The sequence below is a fragment of the Taurulus bubalis genome (genome assembly GCF_910589615.1).
Source record: "Taurulus bubalis genome assembly, chromosome: 5".
NCBI classification, from domain to species: Eukaryota; Metazoa; Chordata; class Actinopteri; order Perciformes; family Cottidae; genus Taurulus; species Taurulus bubalis.
Genome location: NC_136593.1, coordinates 19057035 through 19078264, shown reverse-complemented (window position 1 = coordinate 19078264; position 21230 = coordinate 19057035). Strand labels below are relative to the sequence as shown.

Sequence of the window (21230 nt, the reverse complement as noted above, 5' to 3'; positions counted from 1 at the left end):
TAAGCGCGTGCATTGAAGCCGAACAACACAGCATTGTGTCCCGTGCCGGCTCAGTTGCCCTCCTGGCCAGTGGGGGCGCTGTCCACGCACGTAGCGCGTTCTCTAAGCCGTCAGCCATCTGCCGCAGTCAGTTAGCTAGATCCAGCGGGAATGGAAAATGGAGGACTGACCGAAGAGCGAGGGCATATCATCGGTATTTCTAGCGTGTAGGTGGGTAGAATGCAACAATCTAATATTCCCGCAATGTGTAGTGTGCTTGTGATTTTTCCTGGATACAGCACGGTCTCGGTGCTGTTGCTCATGCAGGCGTTGTCCCGCTCCGGGTATTCGAGGCTACGCTGTAACCTGACATTAGCGTTAGCCGTAACGTTAACTTGGATACGTTACAGCCAAACTACGCCATTTAATTCCACTCTGGCTGTTCGCTTGGGTTAGTCTGATATGGATTTTGCTACAAAACAAATGTATGTCATTGTAGGGATTTAGTAGATGACATTATGCGCGTATATCTCGAGGGTTAACGTTAGCTTAACGGTTCATAGCTACAGGTTGAGTCTGCCGTTAGCTTGCCCATGCTCGTGGTGGCTAATAGCGTTAGCTGGCTAAGGGTGCACGTTCTGCAACGCTTCGTTCATCGCAAAATGGACACATAGACTACGAGGACGAAGCGCAGACACATTTAAACGTGTTTAATCGGTATAGGCGGAGTCCCCCGCCCCCCAAATAATGCTACACAATATAGACCACCGTGTTTATATATATGGGACGCTAGCTAACGGGACGCTAGCTAACGGTCGAGCGTTGAGCATAAGGTGCGCTCTGCGCCCATCGGTGGCTGTTACAGTCTGCTGTCGCCGATATAATCTGGATTGTTTCATACATCGTATAAAGAAACGATTGTGAAAACGGTGTGTAATTGGGGTTGGAATTCAAGCTGTGTTGTTACTGACGTAACCCCCCGGTGCAGCCTTTCGGTGTCGAGCAGCAATTACCGGGCCATCAATACGCCACTTGTGCGAACATGGCATCGCTGATTATGTATGTGTGTGTATGTCTGCTATACTACACTTGATTGTCGTCCCCGCGCCCCTCCCACCTCTCATGGCAACAGTTTCAGGCGTCGTGACCACAGAGGCACACCACCACCGGGAGAATCCTGATTGATCACTTTCTGTCTTTGGTTGGATTTTATTATGTTGACCGTGTGCATGGATCATTTAAAAGCGGATATAACGTCATAATTGTACATACATGCTTTCAACTGTGTGTAAAAATGCTTTCTGATATTACGTTATTTAGATTATTCTCTGAGGTTTCTTAATTACTGTCAACAAATTGTTGCACTTTCTGGTTCTGTTATCCTTTTGCAATCTATGCAATCCGTGAACATGTCTATGTCCATATTCCAATTTGTTTGGTCTATTTTTATGTTTATCATATAAAGTTAAAATTTTAAATAGGCCGATGTGGAATTGATAAATATTCCCGGTAAATTAACATCACATCTTGTTTTTTTATCATGTAAACAAGACCTCACAGCATCTCGGCTGAAGTTAAGTATTAACTTGTGTTTTCTTCTTTCTGGTAGATTCTTTCACCTCGTACAAAGACCGATGATTACTGGTGCAAGGCCTTTGTTTTGCCTAAAAAACAACTCTATTACTCATCACTGCTGAACCACAGGTAAAGACAGTCTATTTTCATTATCTGCTTTTAAATTAAACAATAGCAATTTTGGCCCAGGACAATCTTGAGTGAAGTACAGGTAACTTAGTTCTCATTTTCAATAAGACTAACAGGAATTAATTAACCAATCACAATCAACCCTTAACACTTTTTAAGTTGTGTTGGGCCACAATTAATTTTGGTTTTAGACATGTCTTTCCTGCCTATTAAGATAGTGTTCTGGTTCTCATCCCAATTTTTGGTATATAAATTCCAAAAATCTAAATTTTCCAAACAGCAATGCTTGTGAGTTGCAGTAAATCAAATATAATTGCAATGTTCCAAAACGTGTTATTTTTTTAAGTATTCTACACTTAAATTGCAGCATTAGATTATAGAGGGTATGCATGTGATGTGACTATAAACACAAGTTGCCGTTGTCCATCACCACGAGTAACAAACGTGCTACACTCAGTATCTGCCCTCATATATGGACAAGTTACATTTTCAAAATAAGTGCTTTAGCTTCTTAGGGGTGTAACGGTACACAAACGTCATGGATTGATTCATATCCTGGTTTGTGTGTCAGGGTTCAAATCCCACATACACAAGTATACCGTATCTTTTCATTTGTATAGAGCGGACAGTAGTGGAGATGTCCAAAACAGACCCAATCCTCTTGCTGGGGACAAAGATTTCTGCATCACACTGAACAAACATCTTCCCAAAAGGCAACAGGTTACCTGAGGTTATAAAACTATAAAGCATCTATTCTGCTATTAAATCAGAATTAACAAAATACAAAGAATAATACAAAAATGCTTTTGGTGAATTAGGAGGTATTTCACTTAGTTCCACTGTGGCTATATATTTATAGGTCGGACTAGCCTCAGCATTTATCCCTAATGCTTAGAACCACTTGTGAACTTGAAATTGGTTACACAATACTATTACAGCCTTCCTCCCCAATCATAGCAGCCGTAACGAGGTTGTTCAGCTCTTGGGTGGTGGTAGTGCTGACATCATTGCATGCCCTCAATAGAGCTGTCATTCCAAATATCTGTTGAACTAATGCTGTATCCTTCCAATACATTTTACTGTTTAAATTTGTCACACGATTTTGGGGTGAGAATTTAAGAGGAACATGTACATTTTTGCAGCCCTCATTATTTTCCATATTATGAAAAGAGTGACTCATAGCTGGTCTTTTGTGCTCTTGTTTTAACTGTAGACTATCTGTTTGAAAGTAGTGATTGACTCCATCATCTATGGAGGAGAATGCAAGCCCTGAGCTCTCTCTAGCTCCTGAGCAGAGCCAGGACCCTATGGATACCTGCTCTCAAGGTACCTTGGCTGAGCTTCTTTTCCCCTCACAATAAAGGGGTGGGGATGGTGTAGTAATACTTGGCACAAATTTAAATTATTTTTAATTTGGGTGAAAATGTAGGGCAAGTAAGGGTCTTATCCAAGCCAAACAATCACTTTTGAATTTGTTTTGATTTGTTTGTATGCTTGATAACAAAATAATTAGTAGTTTGTGGGCTATGTTGCATACCATCTGTTTTGCCCACAGCCTTTGATTTTTTTTGTTCACAGGGTTTGGAGAAGGGACCGGAGAACAGATACTAACAGAAAGTGAGAATGTGGCCAAAGAGACATTAGAGGAGCCTGATAATAAATCCTCCAAGGCCAACAGTGAAGTAAAGAAGACTTGGTGTTTCCGACGGTCCACTGTTGCAAAGCGAGAGATGCCAGTGGAGGCAGCAACCGACAGCCATGATAACCGCTGTCCTGTACGTCGCAGTGGCAGGCAGCCGAAGCGCACTGACAAACTAGAGGAATTCCTCTCGACTGCCAAAAGAGGGCAAAGGAAGAGCGCCCCTCCTAGTCTGGAAAGTGGAGATCCTCCTTCACAAACCCCAACTGATGTAGAAACTGCCTCAGAGGCCAGCTTTGATGGTAACGCTGACACCAGGGCCGTAGAGGACAAGGTGGAGTCCCCAGAGAGGAGGACGAGAAGTGGCACAAGGAAGCAGGTCCAAAGGAAAAGTCAAGGTGGCAGACAAACTCGAAGCGGCGGTGCAGTGGAAATCAAAAATGACGGGAGCTCTGAGAATGAGGAGGACAGCAGAGATGCTGCTAAGAAAGACCAGTTAGTGGATGAAGATGTGGAGAAAAAAAACGAAGAGAGTTCTCCCAGTCCAGAAGATTTAGGGAGCACCAATACAGAACCGCCTCAGCCAGAGCAGGACTCTGAGAGGAAAGGGGATGTTGACAAGAACGAACACGCAGATGAAAATGACAAAGTGGAAACAGAGGAGACTGACGATGAGACTGACGAGGAAAGCACAGACAAGCCTGCAGCAGTGTTGGTCAAGCGTGGACCAATAAGAACATACGTCAATAAAAAGAGGGCAGCCAATAAGAGCCCTACACCCGTTAAAGGTCCTGCTGTCGCCGCTGCTGCTACTGCTGCTACTGCTGCTGCCATCACCAACAAAACCACTACTCCCGTCAAGAGAGAGACCAAGCCTAAAGCTACCCAAGCTGCTGGAATGGCACACAGGCCTCAGACACAAGAGGACAACGATGATGAGAATGACTCCTCGACATCTACATCTTCCTCATCCTCATCGTCCATTGATTCGGACGAGGGAGGTTATGACCCCAATGCCCTTTACTGCATATGTCGCCAGAAACACAACAAAAGGTATCGTATTGTTTTTTAACCCTTATTGGTGTTGATGTGATCACAATGACTGCAGTGTCTGTTTAAAGGACGAGTGCATGGGTTGTACTGGCATCTAGCGCGGAGATTACAGATGACCACGCAACATGGGTTTCCGCTCGCAATGTGATAGGGCTCTTTCTAAGGTGGAGAAAACACACCAATTCTTAGTTTCAATTTATTATACACAAATAAAAATATAATAATGAACATGTATTTCATTTCTGCCTATAGAGCCCCCTAAATCTTACACGTTGGTCTTTTTTTAAAGGTGCTATATGAGATTTGGAGCATTTCTATTGCTTCTCAACAGCTTTTAACGTGGCTAGGGCTGAGCCAGCGGCTCCCAGCTCTTACTGCTAACCATGCTAGCTACGGCAAAGGGGCTGGCAGAGCTAACCTTGTTTACCCGAGGGGGAACTTGAGGGCATGTGCAAAACGCATGCAGTGACCGATAGGCATTATTACCTGTAACCGTCATATGAGCGCAGAGCGGCGGCGGCAATGAGCTAGCCAGTAAAAGCACACACGGTCAGGCGGGCGACGTCAACAATGTAAGAAGAAGCTTGGATTACAACACACATACAGAGTTAAATGTATTTTTCTCTGCTCAGGACACCATTACTCCACGATATCTTGACATAGTAAATAGTTGTTGGCTGCTATATTAAGGCTCTGAATCTTTTATTTATTTAGCTCTGCTACTTTATTGTAAATAGTATATATTGAGTATTCTCCATACTTAATATCTTTATGTTTACTCTGTAACTTGCTTGTTGCTGTCACAAACAAATCCCCCCCTGGGGATGAATAAAGTTTATATCTATCTATATTGCACCTTTTTTAAAGTGTTAATAATGAAATTAGATTTTAATGAGCATATAATTTGGTCTTTATTGCACCTCTCCTTGTTGTCAGCTACAACCACTGTCTGCTTTCACATGTTATATCCCTAATCTACTCCATGAGTTTTTGATACGGCTTACTTTGAAGAAATATGGCTCTATGACTGTTCTGTTCTCACTAGGTTCATGATCTGCTGTGACCGCTGCGAGGAGTGGTTCCATGGAGACTGCGTGGGCATCACTGAGGCTCGTGGACGCCTAATGGAGAGAAATGGCGAAGACTACATCTGCCCTAATTGCACCGCCAAGAAAAACCAGGTGGTCAGACCCGCCACATCTATCCTCTCGACAAGTACAGATATCGGGAAGCCCAAAGCAACGATTTCTGCTCTCGCTTTTTACGCTGGGACCTCTGCAGAGAAAACTAACACCAGTGGGGTAGACGTCAATCTGGCAGCTGTTCAGGCTCTGGCGGCCTCCCTGTTCTCCACTGCTGGAACTGAAGAGAAGGGAGCAGAGGACCTGGGCATCAAAGGCAGGATAGAGAAAGCTACGAATCCAACTGGGAAGAAGAAGATAAAGATCTTTCAGCCGGTAGGTTACAACTGATCTCAACTTAAAAGGCTTTGAACGGTGTTCTGAGTCAAGCTATTAAATCGTTGTCTTATTTGCTTTGCTTATTGCTTCGTCAGTGCATGTTTATTGTTTATTAACTGAATCCCCATTAGACGCCTTGGTGGCTGCTAAGCTTCCTGGGGTCCAAAGAAAGGTCAAAACACAATGCATATTCAATACTTGACATAAAACATGTCAGAATGGTTAAAATAATAGTCAGATACTAGGTTGTATAGTATGACTACAGCCTATATATATTTCAATTTGGTCATTGAATTCATACTTTCTTCAAAGAGGGATCAGGAATCTACAAAGCAATGCAGTTCTAGTCATATGGTCAGTGGCATGTCAAGTGCTGTATAATTTCAATTACTTTTAATTGAAAAACTAATAAAAATGATTATGGTATGATTTTTCTGTGGGATCTGTGCCAAACAAATCAGCTTTCTTAGTCTGTAGAAAACAATATGTAAGCAAGGACATTTCTGCAGCACAAAAATGTTTAATAGAAAATGGTATTTTGACACATTTTGCCTTTAACAAATATTTTGATTTGTGTGATTTTTCTTTTTAAATTGCAGTGGGCTATATTGTGATTTTGATTAATTGTGGGATTTGAGTCTGTGCGTGTGTTTTTTCTGTGTTTAGAGAATGCAGATTAGTTATTCTAAATCTCTTTGTGGACAAATTCATGTTTAACGGTTTGATGATGGCACCAGGCAGCTTGAAACAGTTCTGCAAAACGTAGTACACACTTTTTTAAATCCCTGTTATCAGTAGAATGAGTAGTAAATTCAGAAAGCTGGTATTGTCAAACTATGCAGTATGACATTGTTAGTCATTAGCTGTTACTTTTATTGTGTACTGACTTGAAGCAGGCCCTACAGCAGCCATCCCAATCAAAAGCAGACCAGAAATCGGCTCCGACCATGGACAAGAAGGCAGCAGCTACAGCCGAGTCGAAAGCACTACCAGACACGGAGGAGAAAGTGGCGTCAAACGTGGAGGTAAAAACAACGCCGACAGTGGAGGTGCTGAAGGAAAAGGCTACCGAGGAAGCCTCCCTCCCCAAGTGCATCGGGCCCGGCTGTGAGAATAACGCTCAGCCGGATTCTGTCTACTGTGGCAACGGCTGTATCCTGAGACATGCGGCTGCTGCCATGAAGTCGATCACCGATGTTAAAGAGCCAAAGCAGAAGGACAAGCCTCAGAGAACCAAGTCCGCGCCAAAGGTAACTTGGACCACTTGAAGCATTTTGCCTGTCATGTTCATGCCTTCCACCTACATGTTTTCCTCACGGGCTTTTTGTTGGACTGTGTTTTGATGTCATTGTGGCTGATTTCACTGTTGATTAGCATATCAGACAACCAACATTCAAGAGTGTACATCTATCGTTGCCTAATTTTAACACTCCCAGTTATTAGTCATATTATGAATTTTTAAAAGGTATAACATTGAGATTTGTCTCTGCTAGTTTCCTTGCCGTGACTGCACCATCTGCATTTTGATAATGTCACAAGAGTCTATTTCTTGGCCTAATTAAAGTGGTTCAGAAAGATTTACTGTTGCTCTAAAATGCTACCTGGAAATTAAATTGCGGAGCTAACGTTAACCGGCAGCTGCTACTTTCTAATGTCATCTCTACGGTTAAGAGGCAAATTTAGTGGGTTAGCGACCTAAATTTTGTGTTTATCGGCTGTTTCATAATAAGAAGCTGACTCGTGCTTGGGGACCGGCTCAGTGTGTCTTGGTTCCTTGCAGAGGAGCAGGTAAAGTCAAATGTGTCTGATCCAAATGAGCAAGTGACCCATTAACTGATCAGTCGGCTCATGGGAACAAGTGATCATTTCCACTGGATTGTGAAATGGACAAAAGCACTGCATGCACGCAGATCAAAGTATTTCAAGTTGTCGAGAAATGTGTTTAGACCCCAGTGACCCAATTGTTTTGCTTTACAAGTTAATTTGCTATACGAGTGATAAGACAAAGAATGTTGTAGCCAATAGAGCTACTGATGATCTCCAGTCCAAGTGAAAATTAGTTTTCTTGATGCCATGTCATGGGTCATAAGTGAATCATTTTCCAGATGCACCTTGACGATGGCAGGTTTTGAGCCTGTTTTATTAAACAAAACTAATATTTTACTGAATATTGCTCCTAATGCCTAGTCTGCATTTCTTATGTCCTGTTTATTCATATTTATATTATAGTTACTAGTGACCGTACCGAGGGGAAATGACTAACTAACTATAGGCTTAGAAATATCAACTGTATAGGACATCCTTCATAATAAGTATTTTATATATATATATATATATATATATATATATATATATATATATATATATATATAGTTTAATGTTGTGCTTGTGCTCTTTAATTAGCCTAATATTGACCCCATTTAGCCTCTGCAATGACATCAAATCTCTACAGCAGTCAACAGTCCCCTGTGCAGTCAGAGCTGGATTATAAACCATGTAGTTTCAGGTCTTTGAAAGCCCAAACGGACCTTTGGGATTGAACCTTCAAGGGTGGGGGAAGCGCGTCAACTCCAATGTGCGCTTAACAAGCATATCTTACCCTGCATGCATTGCAATCTTTTATTACTTCAAATCATGTATTCAGGGCAACTCTCCATATGGCGTAAACTTGATGAACTGCTATTTGGCTGAAATTCACCTTTTGGCTTTAACATGCATATTTTTCATAGAAATATGTCCAGATCTACAGAAGCTTCGATGCTACACGCAGAGCAATGTAGAATGCTGCCGATGCAGAGTGATGTAAGCAGTAATGCTATGAATTTACTCGGAACTGGACCACACACACACACACACACACACACACACACACACACACACACACACACACACACACACACACACACACACACACACACACACACACACACACACAGATCAGTGGTTAAAACGGACAAACGCAGAGCAGGCAAACTGAAGATGTGAGAGTTAATTGCTGTTTGTTTACCACAGACCTGTTTTTGTTGGCATCATGTGGAACTTGTGGACTTGTTTGAGTCCAACATGTCTATTTTGGCAGTCATGTTATCAAACATTGCTCGCTGAGTGCTTTTACTAAAAGGCTTGAATGTGTGTTTCACCCAGAGGAGCGTCGGTGGGAGGAAGACGCAGAAGAAGGCCCAGCAGGAGTCGGAGAGCGAGGAAGACCACAGCGATGATGATGACGACGACGACGAGGAGGATGATGATGACTGCGAAGATGAGCATGCTGAGGAACACCCGCCCCCACCGGCCACTGCGTCCTGGTCCAGCGACCATAATTACATTGCAGTAACACCAGAAAAGACTACACCCATATCACCAACAGTGTTAAACAAAAAGTGTATGTATCTCTTTGAAGGTCTGGGGGCTGTTGTTGAAAGCACATTGTTATTTTCCATTATACATGTGGTTCATGTGCTAACGTAATTTAGAAGGGATCCGTACATATTGGGGACGAACATGAGTGCTCTGGAGATGACATCCGCTGTTTGCTAGATCTAAAAAAAAAAAAAAAGACTTTTTGCAAAGTGTTGTGATTTTGATAATGTAAAAGTTGTTGTCACTTAATGAAATGTTGGGAGCTGTGAAAAAAAGGTAAGTACTATTTGTGGCTTCGGGTAAGTATTCAATAATCCATGACATTTATTTTAAAATGGGCACTCAACCGGTTGCACTCACCCAGAGCCTTTCATTTTAGTTTTATTAGGTACTAGGCACGTGAGCACAATGGCATACTGTCTTCTATGGCGGTGACGTCAACAGGGTTATCTCAGCTTTGCGAATTCTTAACAGAAAGTCTGCGTTTTAAACTAAAGGCAAGAGAGTAAAAACTAAAGGCATTTATCAGGCAGGGAGCGTCTAACAAATGATGCCTAAGAATTATGAGAAATATAGGATCCAGCTTTACTTAACCTTTTTTGGTTCATGTCTCATGCAATGGACTAAACTTAAGGATAACTCTGCTGCATCAAATTTAAACCATAACTTTTTTAATATGCCTCTCCAAAGTCTCAACAGTTTTTTAAAAGTGCAACAAAATCACTGCAGTGTCTCTTGAATACATCAGTTAAAATGCAGGGCTGGAGACGAAAAGGTTTCCAGGGTCACACTGTAGCGATGGAAGGAGGGCCATGATCTCAAACGCTGACGTCTTGTGCTTCACCATGAGATGTCTAGATGTGATGAATGGACTCGTTTGTTTGTGGGTGTCTTTTTGAGTGTTATTTCTTGTGACAACCCACACAAGTCTATCCACTTCCTGGGTTCATCACCTCAAGTTGTTGACTCATTAAAAAGGTCCTCTCCATTTCTCCTGCAGGTAGGTGTCCCAGAATCCACCCATTTTATTGTGGACTAATGAAGTTACCAGTTCATTTTGCGCTGCTCTTGAGCACAACTTTGTGTTTTTCCTTCTACCCTTAATTTTGTGGGTAACAGGCTGACTTCAAAGTTTTTTTTTAATTCATATTGAATATGATGCAGAATTACTGGTGGGAAACTGGCTTTGAAATAAAAGGTGATATAACAGATTTTAGGATGCCTTGATTGATTATGTGAGCAATGTTGGCTTGCTGTAGGATATCCTGAGCGGTTCAGCGCAAACACATGCACCTGATAAAACCTACACACACTTTGGAGACATGACACTCATGAGCCCCCAGATGGCCAACAGCCGAAAAGAATGAAGCTCTGCCACAGGAACCTGACCGCCTGGAGATACAGCAGTGAAGTTCAGAAGGGCCACAGCAGAGGATAGAGGCTGAAGACCCGACTGATCACACAGATTCAGAAGAGGGAGACCTGTGCTCAATTTTTACCGCACACACTTTGCACCTGATGAGATTTGAGTATTGAGAGGAACGTTTGTTGCAATGAAATGTGGACAGTTGGTTTCTTTAAAAAAAAAAAAGGGATCATTGAAGGCATTCTCTGGATCTTAATGGATAAGATGGCGAGGGTTAATCTTTAGCAAATGCCTCATGTCAGAAGAGCAGTAAGGCCACTGATTGTTATGTGATCAGCAGGAGGAAGAAAATGATGGCTCATTGATCTGTTCTGTGGTTGCTGCGACTGTCTTCAGAAGATGGTTTCACTTTGGTTGCTTTGGGTCACAGTACTGTTGCTCTGCACAATGTTGCGTTTCATGCATTTGAGTGGGTGTATAGTTTGTGTTCTGGCTTGTTCCAAGGCCGCTGTAACATAATCGAGGATGGACTCATCTGCAGGTTAAAGATTTGATGAGTGTATTGTCACACAGGTGTTTGTGCGACTTGGTACATGTACTTCTCTTTTATATATTTTGGAGAAATGTATTCTACATTTGTACCTGCTTAATTTACTGAAATGAAAGAACCATGAATATGATTTGGATCAAGTTTGGGTCGGAGCTCGTCGTCTCATCAGCTATGGTTAGGGTTTGTAGTTGAACTGATAGGAATTCATTTAAAAAAAATGTTATTAACAGTTTGAGAAGGAGAGAGTTATGAATATCTAGCTGGTCTGTTTTCAGCTAGTTTAAGTATGAGTTTGCTAGAAGACTCATCAGTTCCCTCCTGTTCGGATCTGTGTACCCTGAGAAGTAGGGTTAGCTAAGCTGAGCGATATACATACTATTGCCGTTAAATAATGATTGGGAAGAATATATCTTCCTCAAATGGACCTGCATTAACAGCACAATGTATCTGCCATCCACTGCTACAAATAAACGAGGGCTTTTTAACGGCCCAGTTGTCAACTTTGTGTTTATTTCAGAATGTGTATTGCAGTGTGTTCAGCTTGTACACGGTTATTTGTGTTTTTTATCAACTGTGAAGTCGGTGTCATCTCAAAAACAATACAGTCTCTTTGGTTATAGAGCCCCAAACCTTGATAATCTGCAGTGTTGCAATACTGTCACTCTGCTTGTCGCGTCTGCTCGTGTTGTGAATGATGGCATGTTTTTTAAATATATTGTGTGTTTACTTGGTTTCCAGCCCCCCCGAAAGAAGAGAAGCAGAGTGAGAAGGAACCGAAGGAGAAGGACCCGGTTCCGGCTCCTGAGAATCCTCCACTGGCAGCCACAGCACCGGTCAAAGGAAACAAGAAGTCCCCGGTCACCAAAGCAGGCAAGGTCACCCCGAAGGGCAAGAAGCCATCCCCTCAGACCGCCAGCTCGAAGGTGTCCAGGAAACCTGCGACACCCCAGAGTAAAACCGTAGCAAAGTCCAAAAAACAAAGCCAAACGCCGGCAAACGCTCCGTCTCGCTTCCCTTCTGGTCCGATCCACGTCACGGGAGCGCTGAGAGTCACCAAGTCCAACTTTACCATTCCTAAGAAGGCTCCACAACAAAAGGAGGTTCCAGGCAAGTCATCCTCAACCTCCAGAGTCCCGTCCTCTCCGGTTCCTACCACTCCCTCCAGCCACTCCTCGTCCTCCAGCCACTCCTCGTCCTCCAGGGCCCCACATTCGGCTGCTTCAGCGTCCCCTGCGTCTTCCGTGCCGCCCAACAACCAGATGAGGACGAACATCCGCCGCTCACTGACGGACATCATCTACAAGAGGTAAGAGTCCCACAAAACCTAGTCCAGAATACTTGTTTCTAAAAAAAAATACACTTGCACCCTTTTCAAACGGCAAACAAAAATATTTGTGCTTGTTCCCGCCAGGGTGAGCGACAGTGACGATCTGAAAAAGACTGAGACTGAGGTGACGAGGCTGTCGGTCGCCATTGAGAAGGAAATGTTCAACCTCTGTCTTAACACTGACAGCAGGTACAAGAACAAATACAGGTCCCTCATGTTCAACCTGAAGGACCCTAAAAACAAAGTGAGTCAACATAAACATGCACTTGTCCTTTCTCTCCAGTACACACCGTGTGTCGACAGCCTGACGAGCTTCGGTTTTCTGAGTTTGATTGATGTCCCCTCCTGTTGAGATGTTAACTTCCCTGTGTGTTATGTTTGCCTCAGGGCTTGTTCTACAGGGTGGTGGGCGGTGAGGTTAGTCCCTTTAGACTGGTGAGACTAAGTGCGGAAGAGCTGCTTTCCAAAGAGATATCCGAGTGGAAGAAGCCCGACGCCTCAGAGGTAAATGTTACATCCCTTTAAACGAAACACCAAGCGCAGTTCAACTTCAGGCTCACTGTCGAGCGTTTTTAGGAGTTAAACTGTTCTCCAGGATGTATACAATTGCTACAGCACATGTGGTTGTCCCCTGCAGGCCCAGTCTACCGGTCCGAGGGCCCATTCAGGGCATTCCAAACTAGGCAGCAGGCACGACGCGGGCTCTCATAGCATGGATATGGAGGACGCGCCGCCAACGTCTGATACAGATGTATGTATCTCTGCCACCACTTCTTCTTCTCGCATGGCTTCTGCTGCAGTAAGTGGTGGCATGCTGTCTTTCTCTCTATTTCACACTTTCCTTTTCCTCTTTACATGAGGTGCTTAGGAACAAACTGTTATATACCTGATATCTCAGGTCAGTCATCTTGCCAACTGTCCTGTTTTTCCAATGCTGTTAGTTTCTTACTGAAACTGTGTTTTTCTTCTTCATTGTTTGGCATTAAAACAAGGAATCTATTTTGCTCAAAATCCAATGTTTTACATGATGGTTCTGTCCGTTATGGGAGTGACCATCGTCTGTTCCAGTTCACCTAAGTGTTGACGGAGGTCCATCTTTTCTGTGTCCACAGGACCAGGATGATTGCGTCCCTCCTTCAGCTTCGGCTCAGCCTTCCGCTGCGGAGGGGAACAGTGGCAGCGGCATGCTGGACATTTTCGGTACCATGCTCAAAGACACCACTTCTCAACACAGGACTCACCTATTTGACCTCAACTGTAAAATATGCATAGGTAAATCAGGCAACACAAGACAAGAAAGTGTCAGGTCCAAATTCATCCAGTGAACTTGATAGTTTGTTGGACAGATATAACGGATGACTCTTTTAAATCTTGCCCTCTAGGTCAGAAGTCTGAAGATGAGCCTGCAGCTAAGAAAGCCAAACTGACCAAGAAGCCTGAAACTCGGCCTGCCAGACAAGAGCAGAATTTGTCAAAGTCAGGGGATGTCTCTCCTGCCGGCTACGCACAGGTCCCCACATCTCACCAGCACCAAGACCCCTTAGCCTACCCAATCCCTCCATCCTACCCAATGAACATGGAGCCTGCTGTCCCAGAATTGCTGCAGCAGCTGGACCTCAGTATGCTGGCGCCCCAGGCCCTGGCACCCATCAACCCTACCGTGTCCTCTGTCAGCATCACCCGCAGAGACCCACGCATGGCAAGGCACAGCGCCGCTGTGACGGTCACCTACCCGGCTCCAGAAAAAACCATCAACAACTCAGCTGAACCCCTCCCAGCTCCCGTCAGCACCCTAGTGGAAGTGGCACCCAAGGCGCCGCTGCCGATGCCCCCAGCGCCACCACCTTCAGTAGCGGCGTCCAAAATGGCTAAAACAAGGTGCGCAATCTCATCACGCTTTTATGAATTTACATTAAAATCATGTTGCTGTTTTTTTACATTGTGTGCTAAAATTGCATGAATATACGTCAAACTCATTTTTCTAGAGGATCGGTGCTACAGTAGAGCATGATAGGGAAGCGTCATTGTTCTAATCTGTAAGAAAAGCCGTGTAGACAATAAACGGGATATGGGCTTTAGACTTGGATTTGGGGTTTTCTCTAACAGGAAGGCTATTTTGTTTGTTACAGTACATCTGAGCCTCCTCCTGATGGTGAGACGGCAATCTTCCTCCACGGTCAAGAGAAGATTTGGAAAGGATTAATCAACATGCAGTCTGTGGCCAAGTTTGTGACCAAGGCTTACCTGGTGTCAGGATCCTTTGAGCACCTGAAGGAGGTTAGCAATTTAGCCCGGTGATCAGGCTGATGCTTCATTTCAAACTTTTTAATTCAAAGTCTTTGGGCCTACATGAAAGCAAGAGTTGTCATACTTAGCATTGTCAATGTTATGCAGGATTTGCCAGACATCATTCACGTTGGAGGACGGATATCGCCGAGCACGGTGTGGGACTACGTTGGGAAACTCAAAACCTCGCTCTCCAAGGTTTGTTCGAGGGGAAAACAATAATTAGTATAAAAGTACTTTCTTCATGCAAGCATCACTCACATACTAGTTTTTGCTCTTTTTGTGTCTGCAGGAACTGTGTCTGATCCGTTTCCACCCAGCCACAGAGGAAGAGGAGGTGGCATATGTCTCTCTGTTCTCTTACTTTAGCAGCAGGAAACGATTTGGTGTGGTGGCTAACAACAACCGTCGTATCAAAGACCTTTATCTCATCCCACTGAGCTCAAAGGACCCATTACCCTCCAAACTCTTACCGTTTGATGGGCCAGGTAAGCGTTTACAAAGAAATACAAATATACCTTTTTGATGACACAAGTGTAATTTTATTAATTTAGCTGTTACCTTTTTTTTTCTCTTTGTACCTGTGGTGAGTATAGTGAGTGTAACTTCTGTTGTTGGACTCGGGTTGAAATGAGAGCTTGTGTTGATTCATGGGTTTGTACTGTAGGGGGCACTAATAAGCCTTATTGAGTGACACACTTCTGTGCAAATAACAGCTGCTGTGCTCTCTCTGCTGTGTATCTGACTTTGTATCACACATTTCTAATAAAGGAAGTTTGCATCGCAGGTTGGTGCCATCCGAGTCCAGTCTCAGCCTGTTGTTTGTTAAGACTTGGCTCCTACATAAACATAATTGAAGCCCTATGTAATCTATAAATTTAAATTACGTAACGGCAATAATGTTATACCACACCTGGTGCTCACATGCTAGCATGCTGCACCACTTGTATAAACCACTGGTGCTTAAGATGTCGTCCTAAATGATGGATAAGCGCGTAATGTAAACTTTGCAAGCAGTGATTGTTCAAAACAGTGAACAGTGCCTACATTGCCATTACAGATTTGGTCAGTAAAAGGTTGTACATCTGCAGCTGCATATTGTGCCCCAGAAAGTGAATATTCCTTTTATTTATTGCGTAGCTTGAGAACAAATAAATTGCACAACTTGACTTTATCTGTTTTTGTGACCAGGCTGATTTCTATTGCTTTTTGTCCTATTAATTCTTTGCATGTATTGGGGACATTTTTTTTTTGTACAGGCTCTCAATTCACCTGTTTTTTGTATCTTTATTTTACGAAAATCAGAAATACTTAATCAAAACTGTAGTTTTAGTAGTTTAATAGAAAGAATGTCTGTCTGTTTTGTGAAATTATATCCGATAGTTCGCATGCCTTTAAAAGATTCTTGTTTGTTTTGTCATTTTGCAGGGCTTGAACCAGCTCGTCCCAACCTCCTCTTGGGGCTATTGATCTGCCAGAAGGACAGAAAGCGTACCGGTGCTCCATTGGAAACTGAGGAAAAACGGTCCAAGATTCAAACCAAAGATGCAGAAGACACTGGCCTTCCAAAGCCATCTCCTTCAGTCAGAACAGAAAGAAGCGCACGGCTGAGTCTTGAAATCCCCTTCAGCACAACTCCTCCAGGGTCTCCTCCACCTAAATCCTCTGAGACCTCAAGCAGCAGTGTGGCCACCTCTTCAGTCCTTTCTTTTCCGTCCTCTGTCAAAGCTGCAAGCACAACCATCGGCAGGGACTCCCCATCCTCATCCAGCTCTATTGCTTCGTCTGCAGCAACTTCTACTCCTCTTCAGACCATCCTCCAAACTCTTTTTGGGAAGAAAAAGCACGACTCGGAAGCGTCCAACTCTCCGTCTGATCAGGGTGCTGAACTCTCTGTCCAGACCTCTACAATGCTAGACCCTATTGTGCAGCAGTTTGCACAGATTTCTAAAGAGAAACAGGTGGAGGAGGATGAAGATGACAGACCGTATGATCCAGAAGAGGAGTATGACCCCAGTAGGGGCTACACTGTGCCTAAGAAGCCTGCTGAGGTAGTAAGCAAACCTGAAATCTCTAAACAGTCTGATATGGTTGCAAATGAAGTTGATGATGTGGCGTATGACCCAGAAGATGACTCATTATTTGAAGATGTCAAACCTGTAGTACCAAATCAAGTTCAGGTTGCAACTGCATTGATATCTGATCCACAAAAAATCTTGGACAGCCTTAAACAGATCGGGGAACAGGCATTCCAGAAAAAGTTAGAACAGTCAATGTCTTCTATAGGGACACCTAGTGCTTCATTGACGCTTCCAGACACACTCTTAACTCAAACTACCAAATCTTTTTTGGCCAATACTCAGCTCCTGCAGCTTGGCAAAAAGGTTGAGGAACTAGTGAAATCTTCATCGGTTTCTCCCTTGATCAACCAGAAGAGAGATCCCCGACAGAGCAGGGATCCTCGCCAGGCTTTGTCCGGCAATAAACCGACGGATGAACTTGAGGATCAAGAGGAAACATCGGCTCTGTTGGTGGATTCTACACCTTTCTCGCAAGCTGTGGTTCAAGAACCTCAGCTGTCTAATGCTACTGAACTCCCAGACTCCTCACAAGGCCCAGATACATCACTGCCTCATGAGGAAGTGAAAAGTGAGACGCTACCCTTCATGCAGTCTGATAAATCGGAGGTAGCAATTCCATTATTAGGAGAGGAGGTTGAACCTGATATGGAGGACAACTACATGGATGAGACGGAAGTGAAAACTGTGGAAGCTGAGCCAATCAAGGCAGAAACTGAGTTGGACATGTATAGTATTTGGCCAAATGCGGCCAGTATTTTAAGAGCTAATGAGGACTCAGATTATGAGGAGAATAGCCAAGATGCATCAACCACTAGTTATTACGATGAGCCTAAAAACACTTCCACAATACCTTTGACAATCCCAGTACTCACTCAAAGCACAACAATGGTTGACACTCCCAAATCGCTTGAGCCTTTTCACATGCCGCGTCAGATGTCAGCGACAGGCTATGACAGCGAGTATAGACCTCCCGCTGACCTTCCCCCACCATCTAACTTCCCCCCGCCCCATTCGATGCAGGGACAAAACATGATAGTAAGACCTCCTCCGATGTCTATGCCTCCACACATGCAGGGTCTTCCTCCAATGTCAGGCCCCCCTCCTATGCAGGGACCCCCTCCACCCATGCATGTCCCTCCCCTTGTACGTGTTCCTCTGCCCATGCAGGTTGACAACAGTCAGCAATATGGTCCGCCTCCAACTGCATACCCTCCCTATCAGAATCAGTGGCCAGGCTCCCAACCACCACCGCAGCAGCCTCCTCCTAGACCACCTATCCAGAGTATCATGCCACTCAGAGGACCACCACCATTCCCTCCAATGGCCCAGAGAGGTCCTGCTCCTCAAATGTTTAATCCCTCCATTCCCCCACAGCACATTGGACAACAAGGCCTCCTTCCAGGCCTTCCCCCACCACCTTCTTTTGATGGACAGAACAGTTTACCTCCACCGAGATTCACTGGTCCTCCACCACCATTTAACTTCCCTGCAAACAGAGGTCCTCCTCCACCTTTCACGGGGCCACCTCCCAGTCACTTTGAAAACAGACTCCCTCCTCCGTCCCATTTCCCAGGGCCCAGGGGTCCCCCGCCATCTCAGTATGGGGACCAAGGGGCTCAACCCACGATTGTAGACCAACCTAGAGGCCCTGCAGAGCATTACAACAGAGACCATTCTATCTCTTTCAAGCCAACTGTGGACCAGAATCCAAACCCTCCCCATATTTTTAAAGACAATCATGGTCCCCCGCCAGGTCCAGCTTACCGAGGACCTCCACCTAACCAGTATGAGGACAGAAGAGGCCCACCTTCCAACAGCGAGATGAGCGGACAGCACTTCAATCCGCATAACCAGTATGAAAGCTCCAGACCACAGTCCTCACCACCGCATCGAGGATCGTTTGATGAGCACCGAGGTCCTCTCCCTCAGGAGAATAGACCTCACCCTTCTCAACGTTTTGGAGGATCCGAGCGGTACCGCTTAGATAGGCACTCTGATGAGGCTAGACCTGTTCGCCACAGTGGGCCCCTACTGCCAACTCCTCCAGATGCTCCCATAGGTCCCCCAAGTCGAATGGGAGCCCACAGTCCTGATATGCACCGGGACGATCCCTGGCGCTGCCACTCTCCTGAGATGAGGAGGAGGAGCAGCACCACCCGAGAGGAATCAGATCCACGTATCGGAGATCGCTTCAGTCGCTTTGAAGGAGGGCACAGAGAACTTGCTCCTGGTCCTTCACAAACCTCTGAAGAGAGACAGAGGGAGCTGTCTGAGGACTGCCGGAGGGAAAGGGAGCGGGAAGTCCCCCACGCTGGAAGGCCATCATGGGACAGGGGACCGGGCAAGCGGTGGAGCAGAGAGCGAGAGTGGGATAGAGCCAGAGAAAGGGACCGCGATCCCGAGCGAATCCGAGAAAGAGACCACGATCCGGAGCGCAGCCGAGAAAAAGACCGCGATCTGGATCGTAGCCGAGAAAGAGACCGCGATCCAGAGCGTAGCCGAGAAAAAGACCGCGATCCGGAGCGTCCTCGAGAAAGAGACCGCGATCCAGAGCGTCCTCGAGAAAGAGACCGTGATCCGGAGCGTCCTCGAGAAAGAGACCGCGATCCGGAGCGTCCTCGAGAAAGAGACCGTGATCCGGAGCGTCCTCGAGAAAGAGACCGCGATCCGGATCGTCCTCGAGAAAGAGACCGCGATCCGGATCGTCCTCGAGAAAGAGACCGCGATCCGGATCGTCCTCGGGAAAGAGACCGCGATCCGGATCGTCCTCGGGAAAGAGACCGCGATCCGGATCGTCCTCGGGAAAGAGACCGCGATCCTGAGCGTCCTCGAGAAAGAGATCACGATCCTGAGCGTCCTCGAGAAAGAGATCACGATTTGGAGCGTAGCCGGGAGAGAGACCGCGATCCAGTGCGTGGCCGAGAAAGAGATCCCAATCTGGAGCGTACTCGAGAAAGAGATCTCAATCCGGAGCGCACTCGAGAAAGAGATCCCAATCCGGAGCGCACTCGAGAAAGAGATCCCAATCCAGAGCGCACTCGAGAAAGAGATCCCAATCCAGAGCGCACTAGAGAAAGAGATCCCGAGCCGGAGCGCACTCGAGAAAGAGACCTCAATCCAGAGCCCACTCGAGAAAGAGACCCCGATCCGGAGCGCACTAGAGAAAGGGACCCAGATCCGGAGCGTGTCCGAGAGCGAGACCGGGATACGGAGAGGGGTCGAGAGAGAGACCGCAGCAGAGGGAGGGAAGGCGAGCAACATAAGGATCAAGACCCAGATAAAAGGAGAGACCGGGAGAGAGACAGGGAAAAAGACCGAGCCAGAGATTCTGACAGGAGGGATTCTGACCGCGATAAAGGGAGAAACCGCGATCGAGAACGCGAACGTGATCGAGACAGGAGACGGGACAGATCCCGAAGCAGAGACCGTGGGAAAGACCGGGGCAGAGACAGGGACAAAGACAGAGACAAGGACAGAGACAAGGACAAAGACAGGGATCGTCGGGACAGGAGCAGAAGCAGAGAAAAGAGAGAGGAGAAAAAAGACAGTAAAAATGATACAACCAGGAAGGGAGAGAAAACTGCAGAAACTGACAAGAACATGTCCTAGTGCCTGTTTTATTGACACTATATGGTTTGGAACACTTCAATCTATCACCGGTTGAAATCCAGTTGTATCACTGTAAATGTAGATGAGCAGTATTTCGTTAAATTTCCACATTTGTGTCGTACTAGAAAAAAAAAGGTTTGACAATGTTTGTATTCTTTTTGTCACTTAAAGGTTTCTAACTTTGTTTTATCACATCTGGAAAAAAACAAGAAAAAAAAACGAGGGCCATCTAAGTTGCTCGTCTGCAAGATTATTATGTAGGTTACCGAATCCTATTACATGTACCCTTCTCCTGTCCAAGCAGGATTTTTTTTTAAAGAAAATAATGTAACTGAGTAACACACCATTTGCAATATGTAAATATGAATGTATTTGTATATATACTGATGTTTTTAATCATACTTTTCTAAGTAGAGAAAATAAAAGCCATATATATGAGATGGATAATGTGAAGGTTAATTAAGGAAATACTGTTTACGCACAAATGTGTGTTTATATGTCCAGCAGCATTGAACTTCAAGGCTCCAACTATCTACAGTATACACCCCATCTATGGTTGTTCATGACATGTCCTGATTTTGTTTGAGCTCGACCAATTAAACCAGGTTGATGAAAAGTGTTTCTGTCGTCATAACATTTAAAAATGGTCAAATATGAATTACGTTTTGGTCTTAAAGTAATGTGAAATTGCTTAGCTTTCATATCGTAATTGGGTAGTACAAGTTCTGCGTTCAAATACCCATACTACTATACTATTTTGTATGCCTGCAAAATATTTAGTGTGACCTGATAGAGTATGTGAAATGCTGTGTTGCC

The 21230-nt window shown here is 44.8% G+C and overlaps 1 protein-coding gene across 1 annotated transcript; it reads left to right on the top strand.

Annotated features, from left to right (window-relative positions):
- Nucleotides 1-120: 120 nt before the first annotated feature.
- On the top strand, nucleotides 121-21010 carry dido1 (death inducer-obliterator 1). Its single transcript, XM_079219009.1, has 17 exons — nucleotides 121-210; nucleotides 1589-1683; nucleotides 2897-3009; nucleotides 3262-4375; nucleotides 5421-5832; nucleotides 6729-7085; nucleotides 8980-9217; nucleotides 11850-12417; nucleotides 12523-12682; nucleotides 12826-12942; nucleotides 13076-13237; nucleotides 13551-13710; nucleotides 13821-14316; nucleotides 14568-14715; nucleotides 14833-14922; nucleotides 15017-15212; nucleotides 16153-21010. Exons 3-17 carry the CDS (start codon nucleotides 2934-2936, stop codon nucleotides 20412-20414), a joined length of 8556 nt encoding a protein of 2851 aa, XP_079075135.1. The 5' UTR covers nucleotides 121-210; nucleotides 1589-1683; nucleotides 2897-2933; the 3' UTR covers nucleotides 20415-21010.
- The last annotated feature ends 220 nt before the right edge of the window (nucleotides 21011-21230 follow it).

Excerpts from the sequence above, each read along its gene's own strand:
- dido1 (XM_079219009.1), top strand. The coding sequence starts at position 2,934 with ATGGAGGAGAATGCAAGCCCTGAGCTCTCTCTAGCTCCTGAGCAGAGC. Across the intron at positions 14,317-14,567 it reads TCCAAAATGGCTAAAACAAG|TACATCTGAGCCTCCTCCTG; the intron begins GTGCGCAATCTC and ends TGTTTGTTACAG. Across the intron at positions 15,213-16,152 it reads CTTACCGTTTGATGGGCCAG|GGCTTGAACCAGCTCGTCCC; the intron begins GTAAGCGTTTAC and ends GTCATTTTGCAG.